General features: G+C 45.9%; 1 protein-coding gene across 1 annotated transcript in view; it reads right to left on the bottom strand.

Annotated features, from left to right (window-relative positions):
- The window catches only part of LOC122254176 (uncharacterized), a 37,607-nt gene extending 35,278 nt beyond the window's left edge, over positions 1-2,329 (bottom strand). The window contains exon 1 of the mRNA XM_086531950.1: positions 1-2,329. This exon is cut by the window's left edge and continues 593 nt beyond it. Within this exon, the coding sequence (XP_086388076.1) occupies positions 1-1,268 (1,268 nt within the window). The 5' untranslated portion in view covers positions 1,269-2,329.
- Between the last annotated feature and the right edge of the window lie 15,171 nt (positions 2,330-17,500).

Below are 17,500 nucleotides of genomic sequence, written 5' to 3'. Positions count from 1 at the left end.
CGGCTGATCCCGATGGCGGGGCTGCTCTCGTGCCGCTTGAGGCCGCCGCGGCTCTTCGGCGGCGGCGTCGGCTGGCCCCCGTCGGCGGGAGGCCCTTCGTCCGTCCGGGCTCTGTCGTGGTGCCTCTCGAGGGCGTCGTGGTGCCGCGCGGCCGCTTCTTCGCTGTGCCTGGAGTGGCGTCGCTCCTTCTTTATCTCCGCGAAACTGCTCATCCGGCTGAGGTTCGCGCTGACGCCGGAGCTGCCGTGGTCGTCCGGCCGCTTCTCCTGCGGCGCCCGCGGGTCCTTGGCGGACACGGGCGTGGAAGCAGGCGAGGGCGAAGGGCGGGCGTCGGCGGAGTGGAGGAGGGAGCCGCGGCGGTGCACCGGCGAGGGGCCCTCGTCTCTCGGCGAGGCCCTCTGGCTCGGACTTCGGTTTTTCTTTGATAATTTGTCATCGAAGAGAACCTGCGGCGGCGGCGGCGGCGGGCGAGCCGGCTTCGGGCGAGGGGAAGGCTGGTCGTCCGCGCTCGGCGAGTCGTGCATCGGACCCGACGAAGGGTTGTCGGGAGGCCTGCTCTGTATCCGCAGGAGGGAGGGTCTCCTGGTGAGGTCTGGGCGGGGGGACGCCCTGTCCACCTGCTGCAACAGCCTGGCGTCGTGCGGGCTGCTGGGCGTGCTGCCCCGGTGCGGCGACCCGTGCTTGCGCTGCCCCTGGATGAAGGGCGAGATGACGGGCTCGGGCGTCGACCCGCGCGAGATGCGGTCGAAGTACTCGAGCTTGCCCTTGAAGGGCAACGCGTCCTTGGTGGAACCGACCGCGGGGTGGCCCAGGAACGAGTACCGCCGCAATGGCTTCTTCTCGATCGCTGCCACGCCGTCGGCGTTCGGGTAGATGTAAGAGAATCCGGGCTGCGAGTGCTGGGGGCGCCGCGCCTGGGACGGGTCGCTCCGGGGCGTGCCCGGGCTGGGGCGCGGGGAGCCTCCGAGCTGGGGCCACCGGCTGGGGGAGCTCCCCTGACTCGGACGAGGCTCCTTGGCGTCGCTCCTGCGATGCGAGGGCTCCTTCGCGACGTCCCTCCTGGCGGCGTCTGAGGATCGGCGGCGGGCCGCGTGGGCGCGCTCGTGGGACCTCCTCGACCTGTGGGACTTGTGGGACATCCCAGACCGAGACTCGGCTGCGCTGCTGTTCTCAAGGCTGTCCTGGAACTCAGGACTGTTCTGGAACAACTGGTCCAGCCGATACCGCTCCGCATAGAGCTGATCGATCTCTTGGTCCGACACGGCCATGGTGACAAGCGGAGTCTTTCGGGCTCGAGAGGAACTCTGGGTGAAAGACAACCTTGTCAGCGAGTCAGCCACAGGTCAGAGGGTCAGGTCGGGGGCATTTCTCATCGCCTCAGCGGACGCAGGATGAAGCAGCAAGGTAAAGGGAGAAAGGCGCTCATGTCCTTCGCTGATTCCTCGCTATTCGTCTTGCTGCTGCATGTCAACAGATGAAGACCCTCCAACGGCAGAAGAAGACTTCGTCTCTCAGGACACTACCGGCTCATCCTTCTCGCTCTTCCAAGTCGCGTCTTCCGATTTCCATTCACTATGACACATTACTAATCAATCTCCACAGCATGCAGCACTCAGGGCCCCACCCACACCGCCTTCACATCTCGTCCCCCTCCACCGAGAACAGCACAATCCACACCATCCACCGCGACACTCAAATCCTGACCGACCGAGGAACCTCCGGCAGACGAACCCGAGGCGCTGCTACACCTTCGGAGGACAGGGCGGGACTGGCGCGAGGGCGGCTGGGTGGCCTCGGACCGAAGGAAAGAGGAGGGGGGGAGGAGGGGGTGCGGAAGGAGAGTCAGGTGGCGGTCGGGCGGGGGCGGTCGGACGCCGCTAAGAAGCGCAGCGCCGCCGACGACGGCTGCCTCGTCGGCCGCTGGCGCTCCCGTCTTAGGCCCCCGGTAGTAACGCCTCCGTGCCCGCCGCCTGCCGCTGAGGGTGTACTTCCGCGGGGGAGGGGGTTGAGGGGGGAGGGGGGATCCCGGGGACGTGTCTGGGGTGGGGTGGGGTGTGGGGGGTGCGTTGGTTAGGCGGTGTGGTCGTCGGCATCTCCCAGCCGACTCATTACCATAAGGCCGAACTGACTCCTCGACGCCATATGCTGGACGTGGGACCGCGCTCACGACGCCTCCCCCCCTCCCCTCCCTCCCTAACCATTCCTTCTCCTCCTCGATTCTTGCTCTTCCTCCTTCCTCCGTGTCTTATCCTACAAAACGTTTCCTCAATCTGGGAAGGACTCCCCGCCGAGATAACCAGCCCAAGACTTTCATCCCTCAACCAAAAACAACCCCCCTTCCCCCCCTCCAAAAAAAAAAAAAAAACCCTCCCAGCGAAACAGATCAGCATAAATTTCGTCTCGGTAAGTATAGGATGCTGACAGACTCATCAGTAAGCGGTAAAGAGATTATTTCCGCCTCCTGCAAGTGCCAATAAACTTCCTTTGGCGGGGGGGAGGGGGGGGGGGATTTTTGCAGAGGGGGGAGTTTTGTGTTTGCATGATCGTTGCTTATTCTGGCGACCGCTACGTCGAGGAGAGAAAGAGAGGAGATAAAGAGGAAAGACAGATGAGAGAGAAAGAGGAAAGAAGAGACAATATCTGATTTGTTATATTCTGCGATTTAATTTAATTTTAATTTTTGTTTACTTATATATTCCTTTTATTGATTGTTCATTTACTTATTTTTCACTATATTACATATCTTCTTTATCCATTTATCTATCTTTTGTCTCTTTTTTCTTGTTCCGTTTCCGCATCTATTTGTATATAATCCATTATCATCGCCATCCTTCGTACCATCACATGTAGGCGAAGCAAATCACGTGATAAACAAAGATAATGACAACTCTCCAAAAATTAATCATCATTGATGAGCTCTATTGCAAAAGTCAATAGCAATAACAAAAACAACAACAACAAACAAACAAAATAGTAAGAAGAATAACATTTATACAGAGCAAAAAAAAAAAAGAAAAAAAATCTTCAATACATACATCACCAACTACAGAAATATTTCAAATGAAAAATAAACAAAAACAAACAAACAAAACAACAACAACAACAACAACAAGCACCGTCACTCTCGAGCCATCTTTCACCTTAGCCCCCCCCCCCCCCCCGGAAAAAAGGTACCTCACAACTGTAGTCGTATTAACCCTGAACAAACGTTATTAACATCATTTAACTGGATAATCACGTAATCATACCATCTATTTCACACCCTTCCCCCCTCTCCCCCCTCCCCCTCACCCTATACCAGATGGCGGAAGTACGAGTGTCCTTGGCCAACGTAACACACCAGAAGGTTCATTTAGCCATCTGATACCACGGTAATTTCGACCATATGTTGCCCTGCGTTGTGCAAGGGACACTAGCTCTTATGTACCCAGGCATGGCTATTATCTGAGATTTCGTCTAATCGTAATATTATTATTTCGTCTATTCGTAATGATATTAATTTAGAGTTTTGATGATAATTATGATGATGATAAGACTGGAATACCCAATGATAGTAATGATTGTAAACATAATAATAGTAATAATCATTATCATTACCATTCTTGCCACAAGTAATTGGATTACTTACCAAAACTTCGTAATAACGTTAAATGAAAATGGAGATGAGTTATGATAGATAAAACAAAGTATGAATCACAGCTGATAGAATGATGTCCTTAAATAGTAATATCAATCATTGTAAATTATGGAATTATAAAATGATAAAACACATGTTATAAGAAACACGTAATATCTTATGATATGATAAGATATATATATATATATATATATATATATATATATATATATATATATATATATATATGTGTGTGTGTGTGTGTGTGTGTGTGTGTGTGTGTGTGTGAGGGTGAGTGTGAGTGTAAGTGTGAGTGTAAGTGTGAGTGTGTGTATTTAAAGAAAAAGTGAAAGAGAGAGAAAGCGAGAGAAAGAGAGGAGATTGAGAGAGAGAGAGAGAGAGAGAGAGAGAGAAAGAGAGAGAGAGAGAGAGAAAAAAAAGAGAGACAGAGAGAGCAAGGGAGAGAAAGAGAGAGAGAAGAAAGAAAGACAGACAGAGAGATAGAGAGAGAAGAAGAAGAAGAAGAAGAAGAAAAAAAAAAAAAACACGAAAAGAAAAATAAACCTTCATCTTAATCAGCCTTGGCAGTGAATGTCACTCCGTTATCAACATTTTTATCCGTTATTAAGAAATATCTGGCAAAGTAACGGTACTTCTGTTTGTCACTCCCCTTTATGAGTTACGAAAACCGACAACAATTCCTTGATTACGAAGAATGACCACCAGAATCACGATGCAAATAGGTTTGTTTACTGTATATTCAATCTAACCCTGATATATAAATCTGCTATATCAGGATTGTGTTTTGTTGTTCGTTCTTTTTTTCTTTCTTTCGTTTTTTTTTCCTAGTTCGAAGAATAGAATAGGCTCGTAGTCCCACCTTAGGTTTATCACAGTGTTGGTATAGTTAAACTATTATTTAAAATATTAAACTTGTGGTAGGTGTACGAAAGTGAAAGCTACAATATCCTAACAAAATTAAGATTAAGATAATGAAATGAAATCAACAAAGGGAGAAAGAAAAAGAGAATAGACTCGTAGTCCAATCGAAGGCACCTTACAGCACCACTTGTAATAATAAGCATAATAATAATGATCGTTATCAATATAATGACAATAATGATATAGTGATAATATCAAGAATAGTATCACCTACAAAATCATAATAAAAAAAAACAGTAAAACTAAAACAAAAAATGAAACAAAAATAAAAACGAAAATTCAAAAGAGAGAAAAAAAAGCAGACTAGGCTCGTAGTCCCAAAGCACATTCATTACAGCGGCGGCAAGATGTTAATGGCCCTGTTAACGCGATCAGGTCAGCCACAACTTACTATCACTCATGTACCGTTCCGTTGTTCTCGCACTTGTCTGCATGACACACACACACACACGCATTATGGCGTTTTGAATACAGATCTGTCATGAACTCATGGCGTCATGAACTCGCTCTTGGCGAAGGAAGTGTGGGAAGGCTGGCCGGTGGAAATATTAGACTGTTTAGAGGGACGTGGGCTGAGTTTTTGAAAATTACACACACACATATATATATATATATATATATATATATATATATAAATATATATATATATATATATATATATATTTATTACACACACACACTCACACATACACACAAATCCATAGTGTTAGGGAGGATATAGGGATACACTTAAAAATAAATAATGAAAGAGATGAGAGATCTAAGAGAGAGAGAGAGAGAGAGAGAGAGAGAGAGAGAGAGAGAGAGAGAGAGAGAGAGAGAGAGAGAGAGAGAGAGAGAGAGAGAGAGAGAGAGAGAGAGAGAGAGAGAGAGAGAGAGAGAGAGAGAGAGAGGAGAGAGGAGAGAGAAAAGAGAGAGAGAGAGAGAGAGAGAGAGAGAGAGAGAGATAGATAGAGAGAGAGGGAGAGAGAGAGTAATTAAACAGATCCAGCAAGAGAGAAGTACAGATAGAGAAACACGAATGAATCACCACGAAGAATATCGTGATGCCACCGCAGTTCCGAAATGTTAATTACTATTTCCGGCAACAGATGGCAGGGCCGAGGGAGCCTGCGCAGGCGCCGTGACTGCTCATAAGGCCGGAAATCCCGGTGTTTCAAGGGGATAAAACGACCTTACCCTCTCTTAAGCAAGTTAAAACACTATTGCGGTGTCAAAACAACGCAAGCGGTTGACTGAGAATGCTCACATGCGGAAGAAGTTACGAGAAAACTAATGTAAAACACGCAAATATACTGTTTGTTGAGGGGTACGTATGGGTGGGGAGTTGGGGGATGGGGGGATGGGGGGATGGGGGAGGGGAAGGGGAAAGAAGAGGAGGTGAGAGGGGAAAGGGGAGAGCAAAATCTAATGAAAGAGATGAAAGAACATAACATTGAAAGATATATATATATACTTGGTGGTAGTTACACACACATATATATATATATATATATATATATATATATATATATATATATATATATATATATATATAGGGAGAGAGAGAGAGAGAGAGAAAGAGACAGAGACAGAGACAGAGACAGAGACAGAGACAGAGAAACCTAAAAAAGAAAAAAAGAAAGAAAGAAAGAAAGAAAAAAAAAAACAGGACATAAAAACAAAGGTGTTTCGTGTTGTATCCATACATTTTCCATTTATTAATGAAACCAACAAAGTTTACAAAATAATTTATATATTTATTTTTCTATTTATTTACGTGCTATTCTTTACGATGCTGATGGTGAAATACCTAATGGATATAGTGGCAGAAAAATAATAACAATAGCACGATGTATAAGCAATAGTAAAAACAAGATTGATAATGGAATAATGATGATAATACTGAGTGATGATGATGATGGTGATGAAGATGATGGTGATGGTGATGGTGATGATGATGATGATGATGATGAAGATAAAGATGAAGATAAAGATGATGATAATGATGGTGATGATGATGAAATAATAGTGATGGTGATGGCTAATAACGGCGACAAAGGCAAAGGTAAACAAAAAAAAAAGCATAATATAATAATAATAATAACAATAGCAATTATCATTATCATTATGAACAGAATTCAGAATAACATTAATACATTAACAACTATCATTGTTATCATTGCCAATACCACAGCCATGATAACAAAACTAATAACCATTAACATTAAAAGTTCAAGAGAAGTAACTCGACCTGAAATTGAAAATCTCTCTCTCTCTCTATTTATCTGTCTATCTATGTATGTATCTATCTATATACATATATATACACAGAGACAGAGAGAGAGAGAGAGAGAGAGAGAGAGAGAGAGAGAGAGAGAGAGAGAGAGAGAGAAAGAGAAAGCCTTGCAACTCTGTTCAACACAGCATAAATCCTTCCGAAGACCCTGTTTACAAACCTCGGAGTCCTTCTGCGGCAGAGCCTCGTCGCCCTTGAGTCCTCCGAGCATCGCCAGGCCCCGTCGTAGCTGTCGCGGCGGCCACTTCCTCGCCGTCGCCGACCGCCAGCCTCGGGTTCCTGGCCTCGTGCAGCTCGGGGACTCGTGGCGGGCGAAGTCGGGAGTCGTCGTGTTCCTCCTGACGGCGCCACAGGATCTCGGAGTACTGGACGGACGCTTCCTTCCTCAGACTCTTCTTCGCCTTGCGCCTCCGCTCTTGCTCCTCCTTCTTCCACTTCTTCCAGGCGAGTTTCTGGATCTCTAGGATTTCCTGCAGTTGCATGTACTCCCGGATGCCCGACTTGGCGGGGTAGTCGTGCCATGAGCGCCTTCTTCGGTCGTCGATGACGCTCTCGTAGCTCCTGGCCCGACGCCGAAGGCAGGGGGCGGGGCCCAAGCTCCCCTCGCTGCCGCGTCTGCCGGGATGGTGCCACAGACGGCAGGAATAGCTCCTGCTGGGACACCGAGGCGGCCCGAGGGTCCCGCGCGAGCCAAGACTGTCATCCGACTCTACGCTGTCGTACTCATGGTCGTCCTCGTCGTCCTCGTCGTCATTGATGTCGGAGAAAGCCACGGTTTTCCTCGTCCTCGGAAGGCCCCTCGACGTCGAGCCGCCGGGGGTCTTGAGCAAGGAAATGAGCGACCGGCGTGCGAAGGCCGGGTGCCGAGCCGCCGCCCCCCATGGGTCGTCAAGGGGGTCGACGCCCTCCATATCGACGTCGATGCCACAGTCCGAACTGCGGCGTCGACGCACCCTCGGGGGAGTCGTCTGGGTGGACGTATTGCTTACGGAAGGAAAGTAGCTCGTCTGCATGACGGCCATCCTGGGAGGGTAATCATTCGTCGTCAAGGGAACGTCATCTACATTGAACTGCGTGCTGAGCGTCGCCACGTCCTTGAACTGGCCTCTGATGCCCCAGCCTCCGAAACTGCAGCTTCTGGTCACTCGAGTCTTAACGCCCATGCGCTTCAGAAATGACCCGTTGACATAGTCGCCAGCCGTGCTTCCAACGCGACGACTTCGTGGAGGGACCGGCGGGGCGTCGGTGACGCTGGCGTACCTCACGCGCGTCGGACGTCCGAAGTCGAGCTCTCCCTGCGACATCACTCTCGCCACGTTCTGAGGCCGCCGCACGTCCGACAGCGCACGACTGATGTCCTCCGTCAGGAATTCGCTCAGGTGACCATTACTGACTTCTGATGAAGTCGGTCTCTTGAGATCACCCACAAAACTATCCTTTTCCCTCAGTGAAGACGTCCTATAGGATCTCCTTACAAATGACATGAAACTGTCGTCGTGGCTCAAGTCTTCTACGGGCGTCCAGTCATCAAGGATTCCTTCGTCATTCGGACAGTGTTTTCGAGGAGCTTCGCACAGTAGATCCTCCGAAGAGAAACAAGTCTCCACTTCACGATCCCACTGTTCAAAAGTCGAAGAACGAGCTCCCACTCGAGAAAAGTCTGGCGTCTTAGTTCCTTCTTGTACATGATGAGGTCCTGACGAAACGTCGAAAGTGAACGAATATCCTTCCTCAGAAATGTCATAGGTGGTAGCTCCTCTGAAATTTGCCTGGTTATCTTTGGATGTCAAAAGTCCTTGAGTCTGAGCAAAGCCTGTTGAGGACGACTGCAAACCTTCAGTTCGAGGATTATCAGGAGTTAATCCGAAAAAGGTTCTAGAATACTTCTTTGGTCGTGCGAGGGTGTAGTCATAGGGCAAAGGACCAACTGCCTTAACATCTGAAGTTGCAATTCCCAATGACGCCTCGAGACCCGAAGCCAGTACTTGACAGGCTTCATCCCGACGAGGGTCACTTTGCACGTGTGAAGGATGAGTCGGCTTCTGCGCTGCTCGGTCGGGGGCAGCGGGTGCAGGACGACGCTTGTGACGAAGGATGGTCTTTGAAGCGAGTTGCTGTTCGTCAGGGCCTGCGACGATTGATTCCTCGTCACTGGCATCGAATCGTGCGCGCGTTGAAGCGTTGCCGTCGAGAGTTAGGTCAGTTCGCCGCAGAAGAAATGTATTCCCACCGAACGACTCTCCATTGTTGTGTTGTGATGAACCCAAAGGGGCATTGTCTTTGGTATCCATCCCACTGGGACGTGAATGGTAGTCTAGCTCATCTTCTGCACCCTCAGGTTGTGCGACGTTAGACGGATCGCAAGAACCCGAAGAATCGTCGCTAAGACTCGTCGAGTACATTATCTCGGCGAGTTTCTCCTTGACGTAATCATCTGCGATGTCGAAGAAACTGTCTCCAGACGCCATAGAAGAGAACTTGTTGGAAGGGGAGACTGAAGAAGACTCACGGACCTCGCTGTCCTGCTGTGGCGCGGTCACCTTCTCGCCCTCCAAGAGGCCGCGTGTCTCTTCTTCTTTCCCGACTCCTGACCGAGCATTGTCTGTGGTGTCGGCCTGCACGTCTGACCTCAAGGCAGTCTGAACTCTGACCTCATGGCTTCTACGGGCGCCGAGATCCGCGAACGCCATCATGTCTGCAGCGGAGAACCTCCTCCAGGACGGCTTCTTGTCTCCTTGGAAGGAATTCTGTCTTATCGGCTGAGGTCGAGAGGGATGATAAGCTTTAATGTCATGCTCTTGAGAGTAGCGTTGCGTCAGCTCTTTGGCCTTCTCTGCGATCTGCGAGGAGAAGTTTTCCTTCTGTGAGGGACCTTGTTCTTTGAGAGTGAGGCGTGTCCTCTGTTGCTGCTCTTGTGGCGAGGCAGGAGGACAGGGAGCCTTCTTCTTTTTAATGACGGAAAGTCGATCCCTGTTATCATCGGTCTTCGATGCTTTTGCAACCACCAGTCTGTGTTTTCTCTCTCTCACTTGCTCTTGTTCTCTGTTCTTTAAATCTTCACGTTTCTTTGGGACAACGACGATCCTCTTCCTTGCATTTCTTTCACCGGTTTCTTCCTTTGTTTGTTGTGGGAGGTACCCGCCGTGTTTTCTTGTTATTTTCTCCAATACTATTCCTTCTTTTTCGTTCAGTTCTTTAGGCCTAACAACGGTTATAACTTTTAATTTCTTCGTCTTTCTTTCATTTCTATTTGTACTCAAAACATTCTTGTAATCGCTCCTTTTGAGTGTTACTGTACGTAGCGATCGATTTTTAGAACTTCCATTAGTATGCCCTCGAGAAGCCGGAGCGTACGTTTTCTTTGGAATCGCTCCTGTGGCTCTTGGATCCCATTTTCTTTGAGATCCGCTGGGTGACTTCGGAATCTTGAGGGCGGGATCAGACGATTTCAGATACGTCTCCATCTTGTCCAAGAAGTCCTTCTCAAAATCCGCTTCAGACAGGACTGTGACTCTATCCCTGTCTTTCCCCTCCTGAAAGTAAGTCGGCCAATACTGCTGCAGCCACTCCTGAAGGCTCCATCCGCCGCGTCTGGAGATGCTCGGAAATTCCTTATGACCGATAGCCAAAGCTTCACTCTCTTCTTCAGGTTCGCCAGGCCCTTGGCACCTCTCGCGCCTCGCCTTCTTCATCTCCTTCCTCCGCTGCCTCGAGATCATCCTCCTCTCCCGCGACTTCTTGCGAGACAGCATCTCCGCCACACTCATGGTCGCAGGGATGGGATAATGACGTCACACAACACACTAAATGTTACACTGTAGTCACGCTCATCACCTTCAAGCTTTCGTGAGCATAACCACTCGTGCGCGTAACCTTCTAAGTCTTCACCTGTGTCATGGAAAGTATAGAAAATTCTCATCTGTGATTTAATCTGCCTTTCAAAGTTTTTGCTTTTGCTTAGAAATTTGTTCAGCGTTTGAGGTTCTGGCGGGAGTTCTCGGGGCGACATCCAATGCACGAAATCTTGGTCAGATACAGATGCGTTTTTCACATTTTCTTGAGATTTCGTTCATAGAGGGATGAAACTTGAGAACTATACATATATATTTTAAAAAGAAGCTGGAAAGATATGTGCGAAGTCATAATCCAAAGATAAGAATTACGATAAGAAGAGAAAAGGAGAGAAAGGAAAGAATTAAAAGGGCCGAGAGTCTCAGAACAGTCAGTGTATCTATGAAAATTCATCTGTTAAATCAGCCTCGATATATACAATACCTAGCTACTACTATCACAACAATATCTTCCATATAACTTAGTTAACGGTGTTATCGATGGGTATTGGAAATAATAACAATAACAACAATAACAACAACAACCAAAATGTTAAGACAACAACAAATCAAAGAAACAACGAAACGAAACAACAACAATAACAACAGAAACACAAAAAGTCACAACAGTAACAACAACAATGATAATGATAACAATAATTTTAATGAAAACGATAAACATAATAGCAATGATAATGATAAAAATGACAATAACAAGAATAATAATGATAATTGTAATAATGACACTGATACTACTATTAATAATTATAGCAATGATACCAAAGAGGATTATAGTAATAATAACTATAGCAATACAATAATGATGATAATAATAATGCCAATAATGATGATAGCAATAACGATAATGATAACGATAATAATAACAACAATAATAATGGTAATATTAATAATAATAATATCAATAAAAATAATAATAATAATGATAGAAACAACAACAACAATAATTCCGATAACAAAAACAGAGATATCAACAACGATAATAAAAAGGATGAAATCGACAAAAAAAAAAAATAAATAAGATAAAATAAAAAATAAAAATAACAATCCACCCATCATAACGAAGAAAGGAATAAGAAGACGAAGGAAAGTGACTGCCGACTGTGTGTGATTCCCAGTCACGCTCTCCCGCCCACTGTGTGTTTCTAGGGTGTGCTTCTCAGGGTCCAGTTCCCAGCCCGAGGGGGTAGGGGGGGAGTAGGGGGGTAGGGGTGGGGGTGGGGAGTAGGGGGGTAGGGGTGGGAGTGGGAATGGGGGGTAGGGGTGTGAGTGGGAGTGGGGGTTGGAGTTGGGGGGTTAGAGGTGGGAATAAGGGGTAGGGGTGGGAATGGAGGGAGTGAGGGGTGGGGGTGAGGGGCGTGAGGGGTGATGGGCGAAAGAGGGGGGAGACATTAATGCCGAGTTTGTGTTCACGTGTTCACTCTCTCAAACTCCTCTCTGTTCTTGGTTTGGTGGGTGTGGCTGAGAGAGAGTGCTGGTGGTGGTGGGCGGGTAGGTGGTGGTGGGGGGGGGGGGATTTACAGAAGGGGGGGAGGAGGAAAGTGTGGAGAGAAGGCGGGGGGGGGGGGAGATGGAGAGAACGATGGGAAGGGAGGGAGGGGTGAGAAAGATAGATTAAACAGACAGAGTGAAGCAAAAGAAATGCATTTCTAAGGTAATGGTACGGTGCAGAAAGTACTCAGTTTAGATGAGCACACACACACACAAACACACACACACACACACACACACACAGATACACACACACATATATATATAATATATATATATATAATATATATATTTATTTTTATAATATATATGTTTTTTTATATATAGATATATCTATATATATATATATATATATATATATACATTGTATAAGTACATATACTTACATAAGTATGTATATAAGCATGCATGTAAACACACTTTACAATTTACAATTTCGAAAACGAAAATCTTTCCCTCTACATTGAACCTAAACAGTCAATTTTCTCGGTGATTTCAACGTCGCGGTAAGTAGCTATCCAAAAACAACACGCAAACACACGCGTTATATATCTTCACTACAAGTGCCACCGTAGTCATCACTGAAAATGATGATGACAATGGATAAACGCCCTCTGTTTAAGCTCTACTTTCCTACACAACTCGGGGGATGACCGGAGGGGGTAGGGATACGAGGGGGAGGGGGGAGGAGTGGCAGAAGCCTCTGTCTACTTTGACACACATATGTATTTTTCAACTTGTTAGTTTCTCTTTAATAAATCAGTGGCGAGAGAGAGAGAAGAGAGAGAGCAAAGAGAGAGAAAGAGAAAGAAAGAAAGAGAGAAAGGAAAAAAAAGAGAGAAAGAAAGAGAGACACATCAGAAAGAGAAAAACGAACATAAAAAGAAACAAAACAAGCATAAAACAAGTAACACACCCACCCCCTCCCTTCCCCACGTAGCCTCACCCATCAACCACAAAGAACCAGGAAGATAGGACACTGCATCTAGCTCTTCTTTACTCAGCCCGAGGTCAGATTCTAGTCCCTAACGCGCGTGCTACAATTTCTGATCTGAGTAGAGATCACTCCCTCTACATCACCACCTGCCGGTCCCTTCAACATCCAGCTGTCACACCACCTGCATGATTTTTCCCCTTCGACGCCCCCTGCGGTGTCAACTTTCGCATCGTGCCAACTGTTGTACTTTATATTTACTTCTTTCTTTATCTCATTCGTCTTATTTCTTATCTCTTGGTTATATGTTTTTCTTTCTTTCCTGATATATATTTTTTATTTTTTTACGATCTTCTATATTTTAGCAAGAAATTGTATCTCGTTACATATTTTTTACTATCTTGTCTCTTTTACTATTATCTTGTTTTTTCTATTGTTTCTTCGCCTCATTTATTTCTTATGCTTGATTATCTTTTACTCCTTTTATTTATGCATTATATGATCTTATGCCTTCCCCATATATCTTATCTTATCTGTTACACCCTTTTCTTATATCTTATCTTAATCATTTACGCCTTCTTCTTCTTATCATCATATATCTCCTACCTTCCTCTTCACTTCCATCATTCATTATTACCCACATCTTGTCTCACCTTATTTACCTTCTTCTATCTCATCTCTCCCCCATTTAACAAGCGCATCCCACTCATTCCTCCCTTACCATCTCTCCCCATCTGTTAGCCCCCTCATCCTACCCGTACCATCTCACACCATCTGTGTCTTTCGCCCTCGCCTGTAACCAGCTGAGTAACCCACCTGAGTATCGTGGTGGAGAGCGCTGGCATCTGGGACAGCACAGGGAACATGCGTCCATTATATCTTCTTCCATTTTGGTGTCGCTAGTCCTGTTCTCATTCACTTTTGTCTTTTTATTTTACTTTTGGATAAGTGTTTTTAAGACTTTTTTTTTTTGTTCACTTATCTGTTTGATTGTGTTTATTTGGTTCTTGTTATCTCTTTTATATGGGTCGACTTGTTTTATTCCTTTTTTACTTATATGTATATATATGCTTTTTTCTCTTTTCATAACTTGTTTGTTTTGGATTTTGGGTATTCTTGTTGGGTATATGATTACATCAGCCAAATTGTGGTTAATCAGTATAATAAAAAAGACCTTTAAATATTACTCATAAGTGGAGGTAACATCTTTATCACAATACAAGTGATCCAAAACATCAAAAAGTCTCGCTTCTCAGTAAATGCAACAACAAACCCTCCGTGTAACAGAACCCGATTCCGGACACATCACAATCACCGCATTTTCCGCCGAAGTCAAAATCATTCCCACACTCGGAGGTGCCAGAGTATCACTGGCCTTTCACTGCGGACGCCTGTCATCACAACACCACCAGTAAGACCTCAGAGACGCCCCTGGACACGTGCGCTTCAGGAGATGTCGGGAGCTGGACTGTCTCTTCGTAAGGGGTCTTCTCGCCTCTCTCCCCTCCATTCCCTCCCCCCTTGCTTCCTCCACCTCCCTCCCTCCCTGCCCTACCCCCCTCCCTTTATCACTCTCACTTCGATGGTTCTCGTTATTGCCTTCCACGCTTCCCTGCCTCTTCTTCCTTTCTCTTGTTTCACTTTCTTTCCCTTCTTTTTCATTTGTTTTCTTTCTTTTTTTCCCTTTCTCTCTTTCCTCTTTCTTTCTCTCTCTCTTCTCTGTCTATCTGTCTCTCTCTCTCTCTCTTTCTCTCTCGATATGTGAGCCCAAAGAGGGACTAAGATTATGGTGAGGATTGCCTATGTTACCACATCCTTTTGATGTGTAAGTAATCACTTGTCTCAATAAACTTGTCAAAGTCAAAAGCCTCTCGTTTAATTCATCTTTCATTTTATAGTCTAGTTCTTCCTTTCTTTATCTTAAGACTTTTGACTTTGATTTCATATTTTGTAAACGTTATATCAATCCTATTAAAAATGACATTGATAGGATAAGTTTCATAACTGATCTTATCAAGCTTTTGATCTTGCTGTTACTGAAGTTGATAGTAATAAGGTTCCATTATTATCATTATCATTTTATCATAATAATAATAATTATCATTATTATCTATTATTATCATTATTAGTTATTATACACTATTACTACTAACATGCACTATCTTTCATCTGTAAGATTAACAGCAAAACAGTAACAATAACAACAAGAAAAGATAATAATACAATACTTCACCTATAATCTTATACAAGAGCGTTGTCATTCTCATTTACAAGCAACAACACAAAAAGTAATTTCACTCAGAAATAACGAAACAAAATCACATCTTCCATATATGAGCCACATGCACGACCGCATAACGTTGTCTATCATTTGTTCAAAACGAAAGAGAAAGAGAGAGAGAAAGAGAGAGAAAAGCGGAAAGAAGAGAGGAGAGGTGAAGGGAGGAGGTGAGAGGAGAAGAGAACAGAGAGAGAGGCAGAGAGAGAGAGAGAAAGAGAGAGAGAGAGAGAAAGAAAGAGAGAGAAAAAAAGAGAAGAGAAGAGAAAATCAAATCAAATCATATAAAATCAGAGATAAGAAGAGGAGAGAGAGAGAGAGAGACAGTGATAGAAATGAAAGGAGATTGATTGCACAAAGTTCATACAAGAGATGAACAGCTGTTTACTTCCAGAGTGAATGTCTGCTGGGAGAAAGTGATGTTTCTAATTGAGACACGTGGTGCGGGGATTGAGATGGGGGGGAGGGGGAGGAGAGGGGGATTGGAGGAAAGGGGGAGGGGGATAGGAGGAGAGGGGGGTGGGGTATGCAGTGCTAAGAGTTACGTTGGGGAGACCAAAGGGGCGATGGAGGGGAAGGGGGATGGGAGGAAAGGGAGAGGGGGATAGGAGGAGAGGGGTATGCATTGCTAAGAGTTACGTTGGGGAGACCAAAGGGGCGATGGAGGGGAGGGGGGGTGGAGGAAAGGGGGAGGTGAGAGGGGGGGGTATGCATTGCTAAGAGTTACGTTGGGGAGACCAAAGGGGTGATTGAGTGGAGGAGGCAAAGGAGTGTGGATGGGATGAGAGTAAGAAGAGGGATAGGGAGTATGAGAAGGGGAGCAGAGTAGGGAGTGAGGGAGAGGAGTAGGGAGTAGATAATAAGGAGAGGGAGGGGAGGAGAAAGGGGGAGGGGGGAGTAAAGATGGAGATGGGGGAGGGAGATTAGCACAAAACCAAAAAGAATAATCGGTAAAACACCAAACACGAGGAAGGCTGACTCATGTGGTGTCATTTTGGTTTCATTTTGGCTTCGTGATGTGAAATGGCGGTTGGCGATGGCGAAAGAAAGCTTTTTTTTTTTTTTTTTTTTTAAGAAATGAGATTAAATGCACGCAATCTGTTAATTTTCCTTCCGTTTTGTCTCCTGTTTTTAGTCTATCTCTCTCTTTTTTTATTTATCTATTTTTCTCTTTCCCTTCTCGTTCTTTTTCTCGCTCCTGTCTCTCACTCTCTCTTTATCGGTCTTGTCTCTCACTCTCTCTCTCTTTATCGCTCTTGTCTCTCACTCTCTTTTTATTTCCTATCTCTCTTTCTCCCCCCCTTTCTTTCTCTCCATTTCCTATCTCCCCCCTCCCCTCTCTCTCTCTCATCTACAAACCTACACAATCAGCGGGCAATGTCGCACACGAATGAGAGAGAAAGCAGTCACGGTTTGTAAACGCACCTACATCTCTCTACCTCTCCTCTCCCCCCCCCTATATATCCCCTACGTTCCATCCCCTACTTACACCCCACTCCCCCCTCCCCAGCCAAAGCCCCAGTACCCCCCCTCCCCCTCCAATCGATAGCGCCACGAAGCCGAAGGAATCACACATGCATGTCCGACAGGAAGGTTCTCGCGTCCTCGCCCTAGTGAGGACATGGCCGGTTCCCTTGCGTCATAAAAGGTCTTCCTGCTGTCATTATCCTCTTCTTGATGATAGGGGGAGAGAGAGGGAGAGAGGGAGGGGGAGAGAGAGAGTGAGAGAGAGAGAGAGAGAGAGGTAGAGAGAGAGAGAGAGAGAGAGAGAGAGAGAGAGAGAGAGAGAGAGAGAGAGAGAGAGAGAGAGAGAGGGAGAGAGAGAGAGAAAGAGAGAAAGAGAGAGCTAGAGAGGGAGAGATGGGGTGGGAAAGAAAGAGAGAGAGAATAAAAAAAAATAGATAGATAGATAGACAGACAGCGAGAGAGAGAGAAATAGATAGACAGATAGATAAAGAGAGTGAGAGAGAGAAGGAAAAGAAAAAGAGAGTGAGACTTCGTTCTGATAATAAGATACAACACAAATGGGTTTCTCTGCCCCACAGCTCTTGCATGACGGTTCTAGTTCGCAGATGATGTCTTTGTCACCTAAACTGATTATGAGACTGACGCA

The sequence above is a fragment of the Penaeus japonicus genome, unplaced genomic scaffold (genome assembly GCF_977035675.1).
Source record: "Penaeus japonicus unplaced genomic scaffold, GWHDUDI00000001_assembly GWHDUDI00000036, whole genome shotgun sequence".
Classification (NCBI taxonomy): Eukaryota; Metazoa; Arthropoda; class Malacostraca; order Decapoda; family Penaeidae; genus Penaeus; species Penaeus japonicus.
This window is presented reverse-complemented; position numbering and strand designations above follow the sequence as displayed.